At 39.0% G+C, this 13,718-nt stretch overlaps 1 protein-coding gene across 2 annotated transcripts in view; it reads right to left on the reverse strand.

Moving 5' to 3' along the window:
* Positions 1-13,654, reverse strand: part of PECR (peroxisomal trans-2-enoyl-CoA reductase) — a 38,999-nt gene extending 25,345 nt beyond the window's left edge. For both annotated transcript variants that reach the window (XM_084999049.1, XM_021075117.2), the window contains exons 1-3: positions 13,461-13,654; positions 5,058-5,191; positions 3,088-3,253 (exon numbers count right to left, since the gene is read on the reverse strand). In XM_084999049.1, coding sequence (XP_084855175.1) covers positions 3,088-3,253; positions 5,058-5,191; positions 13,461-13,584 — 424 coding nt within the window. In that variant the 5' untranslated portion in view covers positions 13,585-13,654. The remainder of the gene's footprint in view (positions 1-3,087; positions 3,254-5,057; positions 5,192-13,460) is intronic.
* Positions 13,655-13,718: the final 64 nt, after the last annotated feature.

Here is a 13,718-nt window from a genome sequence, read left to right on the forward strand (position 1 = left end):
AGCAAAAAGAAAAAGATTTTTAAAAATGTAAATTAATTTCCCAGAGATGATATACGTTAATATTTTGCTAAAAACTTTCAGAATTATGTCTATACACATATAACCATATATAAATATATACTTTTTTTTGCAGAAATGTGATCACACTGGATAGAGTGTTCTATAACTTGCTTTTTCACTCAATGATATCTGGGAATGGAGTTCCTATTGTGGAGAAGCAGAAATGGACCTGACTAGTCTCCATGAGGACTCGGGTTCGATCCCTGGCCTCGCTCAGTGAATCAGGGATCCAGCATTGCCGTGAGCTGTGGTACAGATACACCTTGGATCCTGCGTTGCTTTGGCTGTGGCATAGGCTGGCAGCTGTAGCTCTGATTCTGATTCTACCCCTAGCCTGGGAACTTCCATACGCTGCGGGTGCAGCCCTAAAAAGCAATAATAATAATAATGATGATGATGATAATGATGATACCTTGGACCATCCTTTCATATTGAAAAGTATATTTTATATTTTTAGTGGCTGCATAGTACTCTACCCTAGAGATGTATAAAACTTCACTCAACTTGGAGTTCCTGTTGTGGCTCAGTGGTTAACGAATCCGACTACGAACAAGGAGGCTGCGGGTTCAATCCCTGGCCTTGCCAGTGGGTTAAGAATCTGGCGTTGCCGTGAGCTGTGGTGTAGGTCGCAGATGTGGCTCAGATCCTGCATTGCTGTGGCTCTGGCGTAGGCCAGTGGCTACAGCTCTGATTAGACCCCTAGCCTGGGAACCTCCATATGCTGGAGGAGCAGCCCAAGAAATGGCAAAAAGACAAAAAACAAAACAAAACAAAAAAAAAAACTTTACTCAACTAATCTTTTACTCTAGAATATTTAAATGGTTTTCAGTTTTTCACTGCTATCATTATGGTACAGAAAAATATGTTTCATACTCCTTGTTGTCAAGAACCAAAAGCTACGTCCCAACATTTAAAGTAAAAATAGGGAGTTCCCGTTGTGGCACAGCAGAAATGAATCCAAATCTGACTAGTATCCATGAGGATGAGGGTTCGATCCCTGGCCTTGCTCAGTGGTTGGGGATCTGGTGTTGCCATGAGCTGTGGTGTAGGTCTCAGATGCAGCTCAGATCTGGTGTTGCTGTGGCTATAGGCTGGCTGCTGTTGCTCTGATTTGACCCCTGGCCGAGGAATTTCCATAGGCCATGGGTGCGGCCCTAAAAAGCAAAAAGCAAAAAAAAAAAAAAAAAAAAAAGAAAGAAAGAAAAGAAAAGAAAAAAGAAAGTAAAAATAAAACAAAAACACTATAGGCTCTGTACTCTTTAATTCAATTCTGGCTAATAAAAATCATAACTAAATCTAGACTCTGCAGACTTCTAAGTAATGGCTGTTAGGAAGGAACCTCAGGTTGGTAAGAGACTGTTGAGCTGAAGGTGTCAAAGCTCTGAGCCATGAAGGTTGAGTTAGAGACTATAAGCTATCTCCTCATACTCATTCTCTTCTTCTTACAGAGAAATTGAATTTGTACTTAGGCACATAGCTACCTACGGAAAGATTCTATCCCCCAGTCTCCCACATAGGTAGGTATGATCATTTAACTGAGTTCTAGTTGATGAATGTCAGTAAATATAATGTTATATATTTATATTACATATATTCCAGAGGGTACCGTTAAAAAGAATGAGTATTACACTTTTCACTTTTTCCCATTTCTGCTGTCTGGAAAGCAGTTATGACAGAAAGAACTGGAGTGGCCATTTGGGACCATGGAATGGAAATCACATGTCAAAGAGAGTAAAGCAAGGAGAATCCTCAGTTCCTAGAAACTGTGAAACTATCATATCAACCCAGACTATACACCCTGACTTTTTATGTGAAGGAAAAATCAGCTATCTTATTCTAGCTCCTGGTTTTGGTTTTTTTTTTTTTTTTTTTTTTTGGATCTTTCTGGATTTCTACACTTCAGCAACCAATCCTGTATCACGATTAATACAGAACTTTATACTTTCAGTTAGATAAAGAGGAAACCTGGAAATATCTGCAAGACTTTTTATTTAGAGCTAAGAATATAAAGCCTAATGCATGTTGTGGTGAAGACCCAGTGGGTCAGAATTATACTTGTTCCACATTTTTCAGCATTAAAATGTCTTGAAACTTTTTAGTTACCAAATTTCAGGGTTTAATATTTCCACCTATGAAACATAATATTCAATCTGAAGACTATGTGCGTGTGTTAATTTCTTATTAGAAAAAAATGTGAACTCATATTCTCCCTAAAGTTTTCACTGAATTACTTAACAGGTCCTCACAATAAATTTAATAGATTCATTTCTTGAAAACAAAATAAGGAGTACCCGCCATGGCACAGTGGGTTAAGAATCCAACTGCAGGGAGTTCCTGTTTTGGCTCAGTGGTAATGAATCTGACTAGTATCCATTAGAATACAGGTGCAATCCCTGGCCTCGCTCAGTGGGGTAAGGATCCAGCATTGCCATGGGCTGCAGTGTAGGTTGTAGATATGGCTTGGATCCCGCACTGCTGTCGCTGTGGCTGGGGTGTAGGCCAGCGGCTACAGCTCTGATTTGACCCCTAGCCTGGGAACCTCCATATGCTGTGGGTATGAACCTGAAAAAAAAAAAATCTGACTGCAATGGTTCAGGTTGCTGTGGAGATGTGGGTTTGATCCCTGGCCCAGCACAATGGGTTGAAGGATCTGGTATACGTCACAGCTGCAGCTTGGATTCAACATCTGGCCCAAGAACTTCCATATGCTGTGGGTGTGGCCATTAAAAAAAAATAAGCGTAGCATTTTTCTTAACTTTATAAGCACTTTGAGGCTATATCTTTGCATAGTAATTTTTATCATGTCTAAAAAAATTATCAGATCAAACAATAATCATATGTATGAATACTGCCAAATTACTATCCAGAAACATGGCAATTTATGTTATAATGTCGTATACAAGTTAAACCAGGGCAGTAAGTGTTGAGGATATGAAGCTTCTGAGTCGCCAATAATTCCTCTCTCAGAGTTCTCTATGATCTTAACATAAAGACACTTTGACTTTTTGGATTGTCTATCATACTTGCCTGCTTTGCACATGTAGAAGGTGCCTGTCAGGTTGGTTTCAATCACAGCCTGCCATCCCTTTGAACTGATGTCTTCAGCAGAAGATATGAACTGGCCTCCTCCATTGTTGACCAAGAAATTGATCTTACCATAAACATCTAAGGTGGATTTAACCAAACTATTCACCTAAAGAAAAACATTAAAAGTGAACTGGTGACAGAAAGAAAAAGGCAAATATTGTATGATATCACTTATATGCGGAATCTAAAAAATACAATAAACTAGTGAATATAACAGAAAAGAAGCAGACTCGCAGAACAAACTAGTGGTTACCAGCAGAAAGAAGAAAGGGGAGAGAGGCAATATATGGGTAGAAAATTAAGAGGAACTGTTTAATAATGTAAATACTAAGACTTTATCACTTGCTCTAGGAGAGTAGAAGAGCTTGCAATGTCTCTCAGTGAATGGTAACTTTGAGTACCTCAATAAATGGAGATGTAGTTACAATGAAAATCCTATAACAGTGAATAATTTACCAATATCCAATACCTATAGATCATAAAGATAAATTTGTAATTTTGACGACGGAATTTATCCAAGGACATGGATCATTCCTCCATTGTTTTAATTTGTAAGCTACCAACCTAGAATAATGGATAGTGATGAAATAGACATTCCAAAATGACTTACAGGGCAAAAGGCACTTTCCCTTCCTCACTCACTCAGTACATCCTTAGCTCAAGAACTTCCTGGGGAGATTGGGACAAGAGGGTGGAGTAGAAGGACTTAGCTCACCTTCTTTCACAAAAACACCAAAATTACATGAGAAGATGCTCAACCTCACTAATTATTAAAGAAATGCAAATCAAAACTACTATGAGGTACCACCAGAATGGCCACCATCAAAAAGTCTACAAACAATAAATGCTGGAGAGGGTGTGGAGTTGATGGGAATGTAAATTGGTGCAACCACTATGGAAATTGGTGTAAGGTTCCTCAAAAAACTAAGAATAGAATTACCATTTGATCCAGCAATCCCACTCCTGGGCATCTCATAGAAAACCACCATTTGAAAAGATACTTGTATCCCAATGTTCACTGCAGCACAATTTACAATAACCAAGACATGGAAACAACCTAAATGTCCACCAACGGAGGAATGGATAAAGAAAATGTGGTGCATATATACAATGGAATATTAGCCTTAAAAAAAGAATAAAATGGGAGTTCCCATCGTGGCTCAGTGGTTAACGAATCCAACTACGAACCAGGAGGTTTTGGGTTTGATCCCTGGCTTTGCTCAGAGAGTTGAAGATCCGGCATTGTCATGAGCTGCGGTGTAGGTCACAGATGCAGCTCGGATCTGGCGTTGCTGTGGCTGTGGTGTGGGCTGGCGGCTACAGCTTGTGTTAGACCCCTAACCTGGGAACCTCCATTTGCTGCTGGTGTGGCCCTAAAAAGACAAAAAAAGAGAATGAAATGCCATTTGCAGCAACATTGATGGACCTAGACATTATCATATTAAGTGAAGTTAGTCAGACAATGAAAGACAAATATCATATGATATCACTTATATGTGGAATCTTAAAAAAGGATACAAATGCATTTATTTGTAGGACAGAAACAGACTCACAGACTTTGAAAAACTTATGGTTACCAACAGGGACAGGTGAGAGGGTGGGGGAGGGATAAACTAGGGGCGTGGGATTGGCATTTACACATTGAGGTATATGGAATGATTGGCCAATGGGGACCTGCTGTATAGCACAAGAGAACTTGTCTTATTAGTCTGTGATAATCTATGTGAAAAAAAATCTGAAAGAGAAAAAAAGAAATTTATGAGCTATTCAAAGCAAATTTTCCTTTATAGGCTCTATTTCTGGTGAATCCCACCTAAGACAACTACCATAGGAAAACCTAAAGTACAATTTTTTTAGGAACAACTACTATAAATTAAAGCCAACAAATAAAAAAGATAGATTTGCATTACTTCCTCTTCATTACGGATATTGCATTTTATCGGAGTGACTTGAGCCTTGCTGGCAGAAGGCAGACTGGCCATCAGTTCATCCGCAGTGGATTTTAATCTATCAAACTTCCGGGATGCAATGACCACATTACACCCTGAGAAAAAAAGAGGAAAGAATATGTTTTCATTAGTTGTCTAAATTTCAAAAATAATAATGTTTAGAAAATACTTCATGGGTTCCTGTAAAAAACAAAAACCAAAAACAAAACATGAATTAGGACTCCTGCTCATAGCCAAGATGCAATAGTAGGAACTGAATTTACCCTCCAACACAAAACAACTAAAAAACTGAACAAGGAGTTCCCGTCGTGGCGCAGTGGTTAACGAATCCGACTAGGAACCATGAGGTTGCGGGTTCAGTCCCTGCCCTTGCTCAGTGGGTTAACGATCCGGCGTTGCCGTGAGCTGTGGTGTAGGTAGCAGACGCGGCTCGGATCCTGAGTTGCTGTGGCTTTGGCGTAGGCCGGTGGCTACAGCTCCGATTCAACCCCTAGCCTGGGAACCTCCATATGCCGCGGGAGCGGCCCAAGAAATAGCAACAACAACAACAACAAAACAACAACAAAAAAGACAAAAGACAAAAAATAAAAAAATAAAAAAAAAATAAAAAACTGAACAAAACATATGCCACAATGATTTTGGGGTATTGGATATATCAGGGTACAGGATAGTGATCCCAAAGAGTGGAAACAAACAACACGAGCCCTATTATTATTCCAGATTGATGCCTAGAGAGGGTCTTCAGATTGTAGCACAGGGAGGAGAAACCCATTTGGAGCCCAGCAGTCTCCTGGATGAAGAGATGAAGTTGGAAGTCCAGGGAGGCCAAGATAGCTAGCCTACCCAGGGCACAGAGAAGATAGGAACACAGGGGCGAGCTCCAGAGATCTGGAGACTTCCCTCAAATCTTCACTGATCAGTTCATGTGAAAAAGGGAAGTACCTGAGCCCAGGAAAGAACCTTCCAAAATAAAGAAGGAAAAAAACCCAGATATGCACGCAGCCCTAGGAATAGTTAGTGTTTCAGACAGGACACAAATTTATGGGGCAGAAGGTGAAGTAAACAAAAGGGCAGCAAAATTAATCTAGACTAAAAGCTATTAGGGTTAACATTTAACAGAGAGAAAGCCTCTTTAATGTATTAAGCTGTTTACAAGTAACTTAATTGTATCACAAAACAAAGCTTAATAATATTTATGAGAATATCAAAATAACTAGCATCCAACAAGGTAAAACTCAAATGTCTGACATCTAGCAAAAAACTGCCAGAGGAGTTTCCTATTAGGGCTCAGTGGCTTAAGAACCCAACTAGTATCCGTGAGGTTTTGGGTTCAATCCCTGGCCTTGCTCAGTCGGTTAAGGATCCAGTGTTGCCATGAGCTGTGGTGTAGTTCGCAGACACAGCCTGGATCCAGAGTTGCTGTGACTGTGGTGTAGGCTGGCAACTGCAGCTCTGATCAGACCCCTAGTCTGGGAACTTCCACATGCTGTGAGTGCAGCCCTACAAAGACAAACAAACAAACAAACAAAAAAACTTTGGTCCCAGTTTTGTAAATAACAAAGTATATGCATGTGCATACGTGGGTGACTTATAAAAAATCACCAGGAAGGGGATTTTGGAGTTGAGCAGAATGAGAAAGCTCATTTTTTTTCTTTTATATATTTTTATACTACCTACATTTATTGCAATGCTCTCAATTTATCATAAACTAGAAAATTATTAGATAAAATTTCCTTTTATCTTTTTCCTTTTTTCCTTCTCCTCACCCTTATGTTAAATGATTTAGATGGATTTTTTTTTTTTTTTGGTGGTTTAATGAGTTGCTAGAAAAATTCAAAAGGCTTGATAAACTTCTTTAGAACAAGGTGTAGAAGGAACCAGCAAATAGTGAATTATTTTTATATCTGAGGCATTTGTAGCTAAGCACATTGCTTCCCTGCTTGGGCTTACTGGTTCCTTACGATCTTCAACTCAGAGGCTGCATTTATTAAGCCCCTTCTAGGTCCCCAGGGTTGGGTGGAACCTAGTCACCAGAGCAAGAAAAAGTGCCATGTTGCCTCACAATTTCAACTTGCAGTTCCTACTTTCATCTTTTTTTTTTTTTCCACTGTACAGCATGGGGACCAAGTTACACACAAATATACCACAGGAGCAGCCCTAGAAAAGGTAAAAAGACAATAAATAAATAAATAAATAAATAAATAAATAAATAAATAAAGTATTCATTTCTAAAAGAAGCATATTTTTTCCTCGTGTTGTTGTGTTGCTATGGAAGTATCTAGACATTGTTCTCAATGCCACACAGCAGGATCTCATTGTAAATCCATTCCAAGAGCAATAGTTTGACGCCAAGCTCCTGATCCCTCCCACACCCCCTGCCTCGCCCCACTCCGGCAGCCACAAGTCTACTCTCCAAGTCTGTGATTTTCTTTTCTGTGGAAACATTCATTTGTGCTGTATATTAGACTCCAGTTATAAGTGACATCATATGGTATTTGTCTTTCTCTTTCTGACTTATTTCACTCAGTATGACAGTCTCTAGTTCCATCCATATTGCTGCAAATGGCATTATGTCTTTCTTTTTTATGGCTATTTTCATCTTATCCACTGTCACAAAAAAGAACGGCTAACTTGAGGTCAGAGACAAGGATCTGGCCTGAATTCAGTGTGAATGGTCTCAGGTTCACTATTTTTCGAAGGAATTATGACTCCCTTTGCCTAATGGCAGCTGTCAAATAGATGAAGAGGATTCCAATCCCGTTTGCTACATCCTACCCTCTCGTGAGCTAGGGCTTTCTGCACCCTCTCAGAAAAGGGACAGTCAAAATCGTTTGATGTGAAAGGCAACACAATAGTCACCATTTTAAAAAGTATGCCTCAAAAGTCAACTTCATGCCAAAAAAAGAGTAGCCTTCTCACTGGAAATAGAACTGGCTCTCTTTCTTTTTCGTTTCTTTTGCCCGCTTGGGTTTCTATAACAATTTTCAGGAAACAGCCATTAATTCTGGCATAAAAAAATAAAACTAAGTCAGAGTAAGACTTGTTTGTATATTCCTTCACTGAAGGAAATGCATTTCTGTTGCCGGAATTTGGCCCTCTGTCTGCTTGGTGCCAAACTGAAAGGCAGAGACAGAGTTTTGGGTGAAGGAGTAAAAAAAAAAAAAAAAAGCTTTATTGCTTTGCCAGGCAAAGGAGCATCACTGCAGGCTAATGCTTTAAAGACTGTGCCCCCCAGAAGAATTTCAGGAAGTTTTATAGTTAAAAGAAAAACAGGTTTTCCAATAGGAATTAGGATTGGGACAAACATGCATTCTTCTTTCTTTGGGGGAATCTTAGTCATCAAAGCTGGAGTCAGGAGATCTTAGTGTGATCATGACGGTGGTCTTCTGGGTTATTGCCTAGAATAACAGTACTTGTGAAAAGGGCATATTGATCAGAGATTAGAACAAACTAAGAAAGTCCCTGAAAAACATCATGTGCTAATAATCTTTAACTCACAGGCAACTGTGCTCGGGGTACCTAATCTTTAGTTTATGGGTGATTATGTTTGGGGTCCATTAATTCAGGAAGAAGGACGAGGAAGGACTCTAGGCTGTTCCATTTTAAAGTATTCACTTCTGGAGTTCCCCTCGTGGCTCAGTGGTTAACGAATCCGGCTGGGAACCATGAGGTTTTGGGTTTGATCCCTGGTCTTGCTCAGTGGGTTAAGGATCCGGTTGCCATAAGCTGTGGTGTAGGTCACAGACGTGGCTAGCATCTGGCTCTGCTGTGGCTGTGGTGTAGGCCGGTGGCTACAGCTCGGATTAGACACCTAGCATGGGCACTTTCATATGCCTCAGGTGTGGCCCTAGAATAGACAAAAATAGGAGTTCCCTTCGTGGCACAGTGGTTAATGAATCTGACTAGGAACCATGAGGTTTCGGGTTCGATCCCTGCCCTTGCTCAGTGGGTTAAGGATTCGGCATTGCCTTGAGCTGTGGTGTAGGTTACAGACGTGGCTCGGATCCCATGCTGCTATGGCTCTGGTGCAGGCCAGTGACTACAGCTCCGATTACACCCCTAGCCTGGGAACCTCCATATGCTACGGGAGCAGCCCTAGAAAAGGTAAAAAGACAATAAAAAAAAAAAAAAAAAATAAATAAAGTATTCATTTCTAAAAGAAGCATAAGGAATATAACTTTTCTCTTAGGTGTATAAGCTGCCTATGTTATTATGTGTATCCCTTGAGAGGGAACCAGGACCCTGCCCCAAGGCTGTACTATTGTTGCTTGACTGTTCCTCCCTTCCCTGATCAGCAACCGTCTAAACCTGTCCCTAGGAACTCAGGGAAGGTCATGGTGTCTGAACGAGGCCCATTTCCTAAGAACAAGAAATTGGGGACACAGGTTCTTGCGCCCAGGAGCCCTACGAGGCCATGTCTGGTTTCATTTCCAATACAACATTACATTTTTTTTAAAGTACATTGGAAGGTTGAGCCAGGATCTGACAAATCTTCTGTGAAGCCCCACCCACCAGAGGGATTAGAATCAGTTCCACCTACTGGTGGGCAGGCATCAGCCCCTCCCATCAGGAAGCCTACAGCAAGCCCCCATAATGACTTCAGCCACAAGGGGGGCAGACACCAGAAGTACGAGAGGCTACAACTCTATTATCTGTAAAAAGATCACCACAATAAAAACCTGTAAAAATGAAAAGACAGAGAACCATAACTCAGATGAGGGAGAAAGGAAAAACCCCAGAAAATCAGTTAAGTGATGAGATTCTTAGCCTCCAGGAAAAAGAATTTAGATTGTTGATGCTGAAGATGATGCAAAACATTGGAAATAAACTGGAGGCAAAGATGAATAACTTACAGGAAACACTGACCAAAGAGATACAAGATATAAAATTTAAACAAGTGATGCAAAATACAATAACTGAAATAAAAAACTCATTAGAAGCAGCTAACAGCAGAATACAGGAGGCAGAAGAACGAATAAGTGAGGTGGAAGACAGATTAGTGGAAATTACAGATGCAGAACAGAAAAGAGAAAAAAGATTGAAAACAATCGAAGAGAGTCTCAGAGAACTCTGGGACAACATTAAACACACCAACATCCGTATTATAAGGGTACCAGAAGGAGAAGAGAGAGAGAAGGGGACAGAAAAAATATTCCAAGAGATAATAGCCAAAAACTTCCCTCACATGGGAAAGGAACCACTCACTCAAATCCAGGAAGCACAGCGAGTACCACATAAAATAAACCCAAGGAGAAATACACCGAGACACATATTAATCAAACTAACCAAAATTAAAGACAGAGAAAATCTTGAAAGCAGCTAGGGAAAAGAAACAAGTAACATACAAGGGAACCCCAATAAGGTTATCAGCAGATTTTTTAGCAGAAACTGCAGGCCAGAAGGGAGTGGCATGATATACTTAACGTGATGAAAGGAAAAAACCTCCAACCAAGATTACTTTACCCAGCAAGGCTCTCATTCAGATTTGAAGGAGAAAGCAAAACCTTCACAGATAAGCAAAAGTTGAGAGAATTCAGCAACCCTAAACCACCCTTACGACAAATACTAAAGGAACTTCTCTAGGCAGAAAAGAAAAGACAGCAACAGGAAACAAAAATGCCACAAATGACAAGGCTCACCAGTAAAGGTATATATACAGTAAAGATACGAAATCATCCATGCATGATTATACCACCAAAATCAGAAATCATGAGAAGAGGTGGGTACAAATGCAGGACACTGGAGATGTACTTGCAATTAAGAGAACAACAACTTAAAACAATCTCATATACATATAGACTCTTACATCAAAACTTCAGAATAACTGCAAACCAAAAATCTACAATTGATACATAAACAAGGAATCTCTGGAGAAGAAATATAGCTCATAGTAAATAAGTGCATAATCCACCATAAAGGGGGTCATTCGACATCATTCCTGGAGTGCTGGAATCTCCTTAGACTGATTCTGATTTCCTCTCCATCAAAGAACTTATGATAATTATAATTAAATAATGCAACTTTACATTTAAATAATAGAGTTCTACAATTGTATCATTAATAACCATTTCTCTCCATGGTGCAATGTAAGGTCTATAATGTCTTATCACATCACCTAGAATGGTATAATGCCTATATTGAAGAATCAATAAGATGCAACAAATTGTGAGGACATATTTATATAGTTACACTGTTTTTTAACCAATTTATGCATTTTATATTTTACTTATTTTCAGAGGGTGTATTATTTTTGTTATTCTTACCAGTTATTTTTTTATTATGCTATATAAAATATTTAATGGTATATAAGGCTTTCTTCTTTATAAATTTTAGTTGCATAACAATTTTAATATAATGCTAATTGTTAAAGAAAAATTGAAATGTAATAGATAATACTAAATAGTAAGGATGAAAGCCATACAAAATGGAATAGAGTCTAGAATAAATCTATTTGTCTCAGCATATTTTCCATTCCACTTCTCCAGAGGGAGTCAATCTGTCTCTTAAGATCTATGATATAATAATCTGTGTGAATGTAATTGTGTTTAAATGTATGTATTTTATTCTGTAAAAAAAATAAAAATTTAATAAAAGGAGATAGAGACTGATTCAAAATATCGATACCATAATATACCATTTGTAGTGATATTGATTTCTTGCTCTAGTATGTTTTGCTTATACACCTCATATTGATGTGTCAAGAAGCATCCTGCGTTCTGTGACTTTAACTTCTTATTCAAAAACTTTAATAGATAGAAAAATTTATCTTGTGACCCATTTCTAGTTTCCCCAATTACTTTAAAATACCTGGTTTAGGAGACAACCAGAGTATTGTTTCTTTGCTCAGGAAGCAATCCTTTTGAAACTAGGGGGAAAAAAATGAAAGGAAAAACTAAACCACTACCTGAGATCTGTGAATTTTCATAGTGTTAAGCAAACTTTAAGAAAGAAAACTAAGAGGTTTCGGAAATAAAGACCAATTTAACAAGAGAAAAAAAAAATACAATGGCAAGCAAAGACAATTTACATGTTCATTTTAAAAATCTGAAAAATGAGGACAATTTAACCACTTATAATTCAAATCATTTTCAGAAAAAGTAGTTGCCGTTAATATTAAATGTCTTTCCAGTCTTTTCTGCATATATGTTTTTCATTAATGATTAAATTGTAATGTCATCTTTTGCTTAGAATTCTGCTTTTTTACATGGTGTGCACTTGACAACATAAAGTCTTCCATTGCAAGATGTTTAAATAGCAGCATATTTCCTTGTACTGATTTAATCATTGCATTTGTAATGTTTCACTAGTCAACACATATTTGTACTTGCCTCACCATTTACTAAGAGCAAAGTCCTGAGAGAGGAATTACTAGGTCATACAGCGTGAATACTGTTAACTTTTGGATGTTTTCCCCCAAAGTGACCTCTAGAAAGCTTGTGATTTACATTCTGGCCTGACTTCTCACTTCCTCATCAACACTTTCATTTTCTCCAAGTTTTACAATTCTGTTGGGAAAATAATGGCACCTTTTTACTGTTAGATTTTACATTTCATTGTCCCAAAAGTTGACTATTTCCCCATAGTCAATTTTAGACTAGTTTCCCACTGTCTATTTTTATCTCTTTATTTGAAAGACTTGACCCATATCATAGGCCTATTTTTCTATCAGTGTGTTAGATACTTTCCTTATTTTTTTGTGAGATCTCTTTTATATAATACATTTGTTGTATATTGGAAATGTTTATCTTCATGTGCTTTTAAACTTTACGTTTTTAATTCAATGAGGATTTACATCTTCGTATAGGTAAATTTACCTGTTTCCCCCTTTGCGGTTTCCTTCCTTTTTTATGTGCTTACAAACTCCTGTCTTCACCCATGTTAAGGTAAATATCACCAGAGATTAAAGATGATATGATAGGAGCCTCTCGATATGTTACAACCTTTTCCATTAAATGAAGTCTCCCAATGTTTCCTAATCATTCATCAGGCAATAAACAGAATGAATTGTTTACTTAAAAAACATTTTTTTAGAATGAATTAAGTTTACATACACATTCATAATGAATTCCATAGCAAGTTTCCACAAGTTTCCTTAATTCCCAACTCCGGCACAATACCTTTGGCTCCAAACTTTCCCTTTAGTTTACAAATGGTGGTTAATCATTCAACGCTTCTCCACAACTTTTTTGGAAGAGTTCTCTCTCCTCTATTCCTCGCGGTTTTAATTTCACCCATACCGATACTTTTTTGCTTTGCAACCTCATGCTCCCCTAAGCCTCCGACCCCAGGTTACCCCAGTCTCACAGGATCCCGCCGACCCACCCCCCTCTCTGGGTACCGTAGTCCAGGGCCCAGCTCACACACCCAGATGCAGGAGCTCACTGGTGATGGCCTTTCCTATGCCTGTGCCTCCGCCAGTGACGACGGCCACTTGGTGCTGTAGACAGCCTGCTGCCAGGAAGCTTTTGCCCTTGACCCCAAAGCTCATGGCTGCGAACCGTTAGCGTAACCCAAGCAAATGCTAGCTTAGCTCACAGGATCGCCGCCGCTTAAAAAGTGGATAGGGCTGAGGCCACAAACCCACGTGACCTCCAGGACTCCGCCCCTCCCGGCTCTCAAGTC

The sequence above is a fragment of the Sus scrofa genome, chromosome 15, assembly GCF_054392235.1.
Source record: "Sus scrofa isolate SSC_HxYL_T2T_F1_AM1 chromosome 15, Sscrofa_HxYL_maternal_Yorkshire_Landrace_v2.0, whole genome shotgun sequence".
In the NCBI taxonomy this organism is placed as follows: Eukaryota; Metazoa; Chordata; class Mammalia; order Artiodactyla; family Suidae; genus Sus; species Sus scrofa.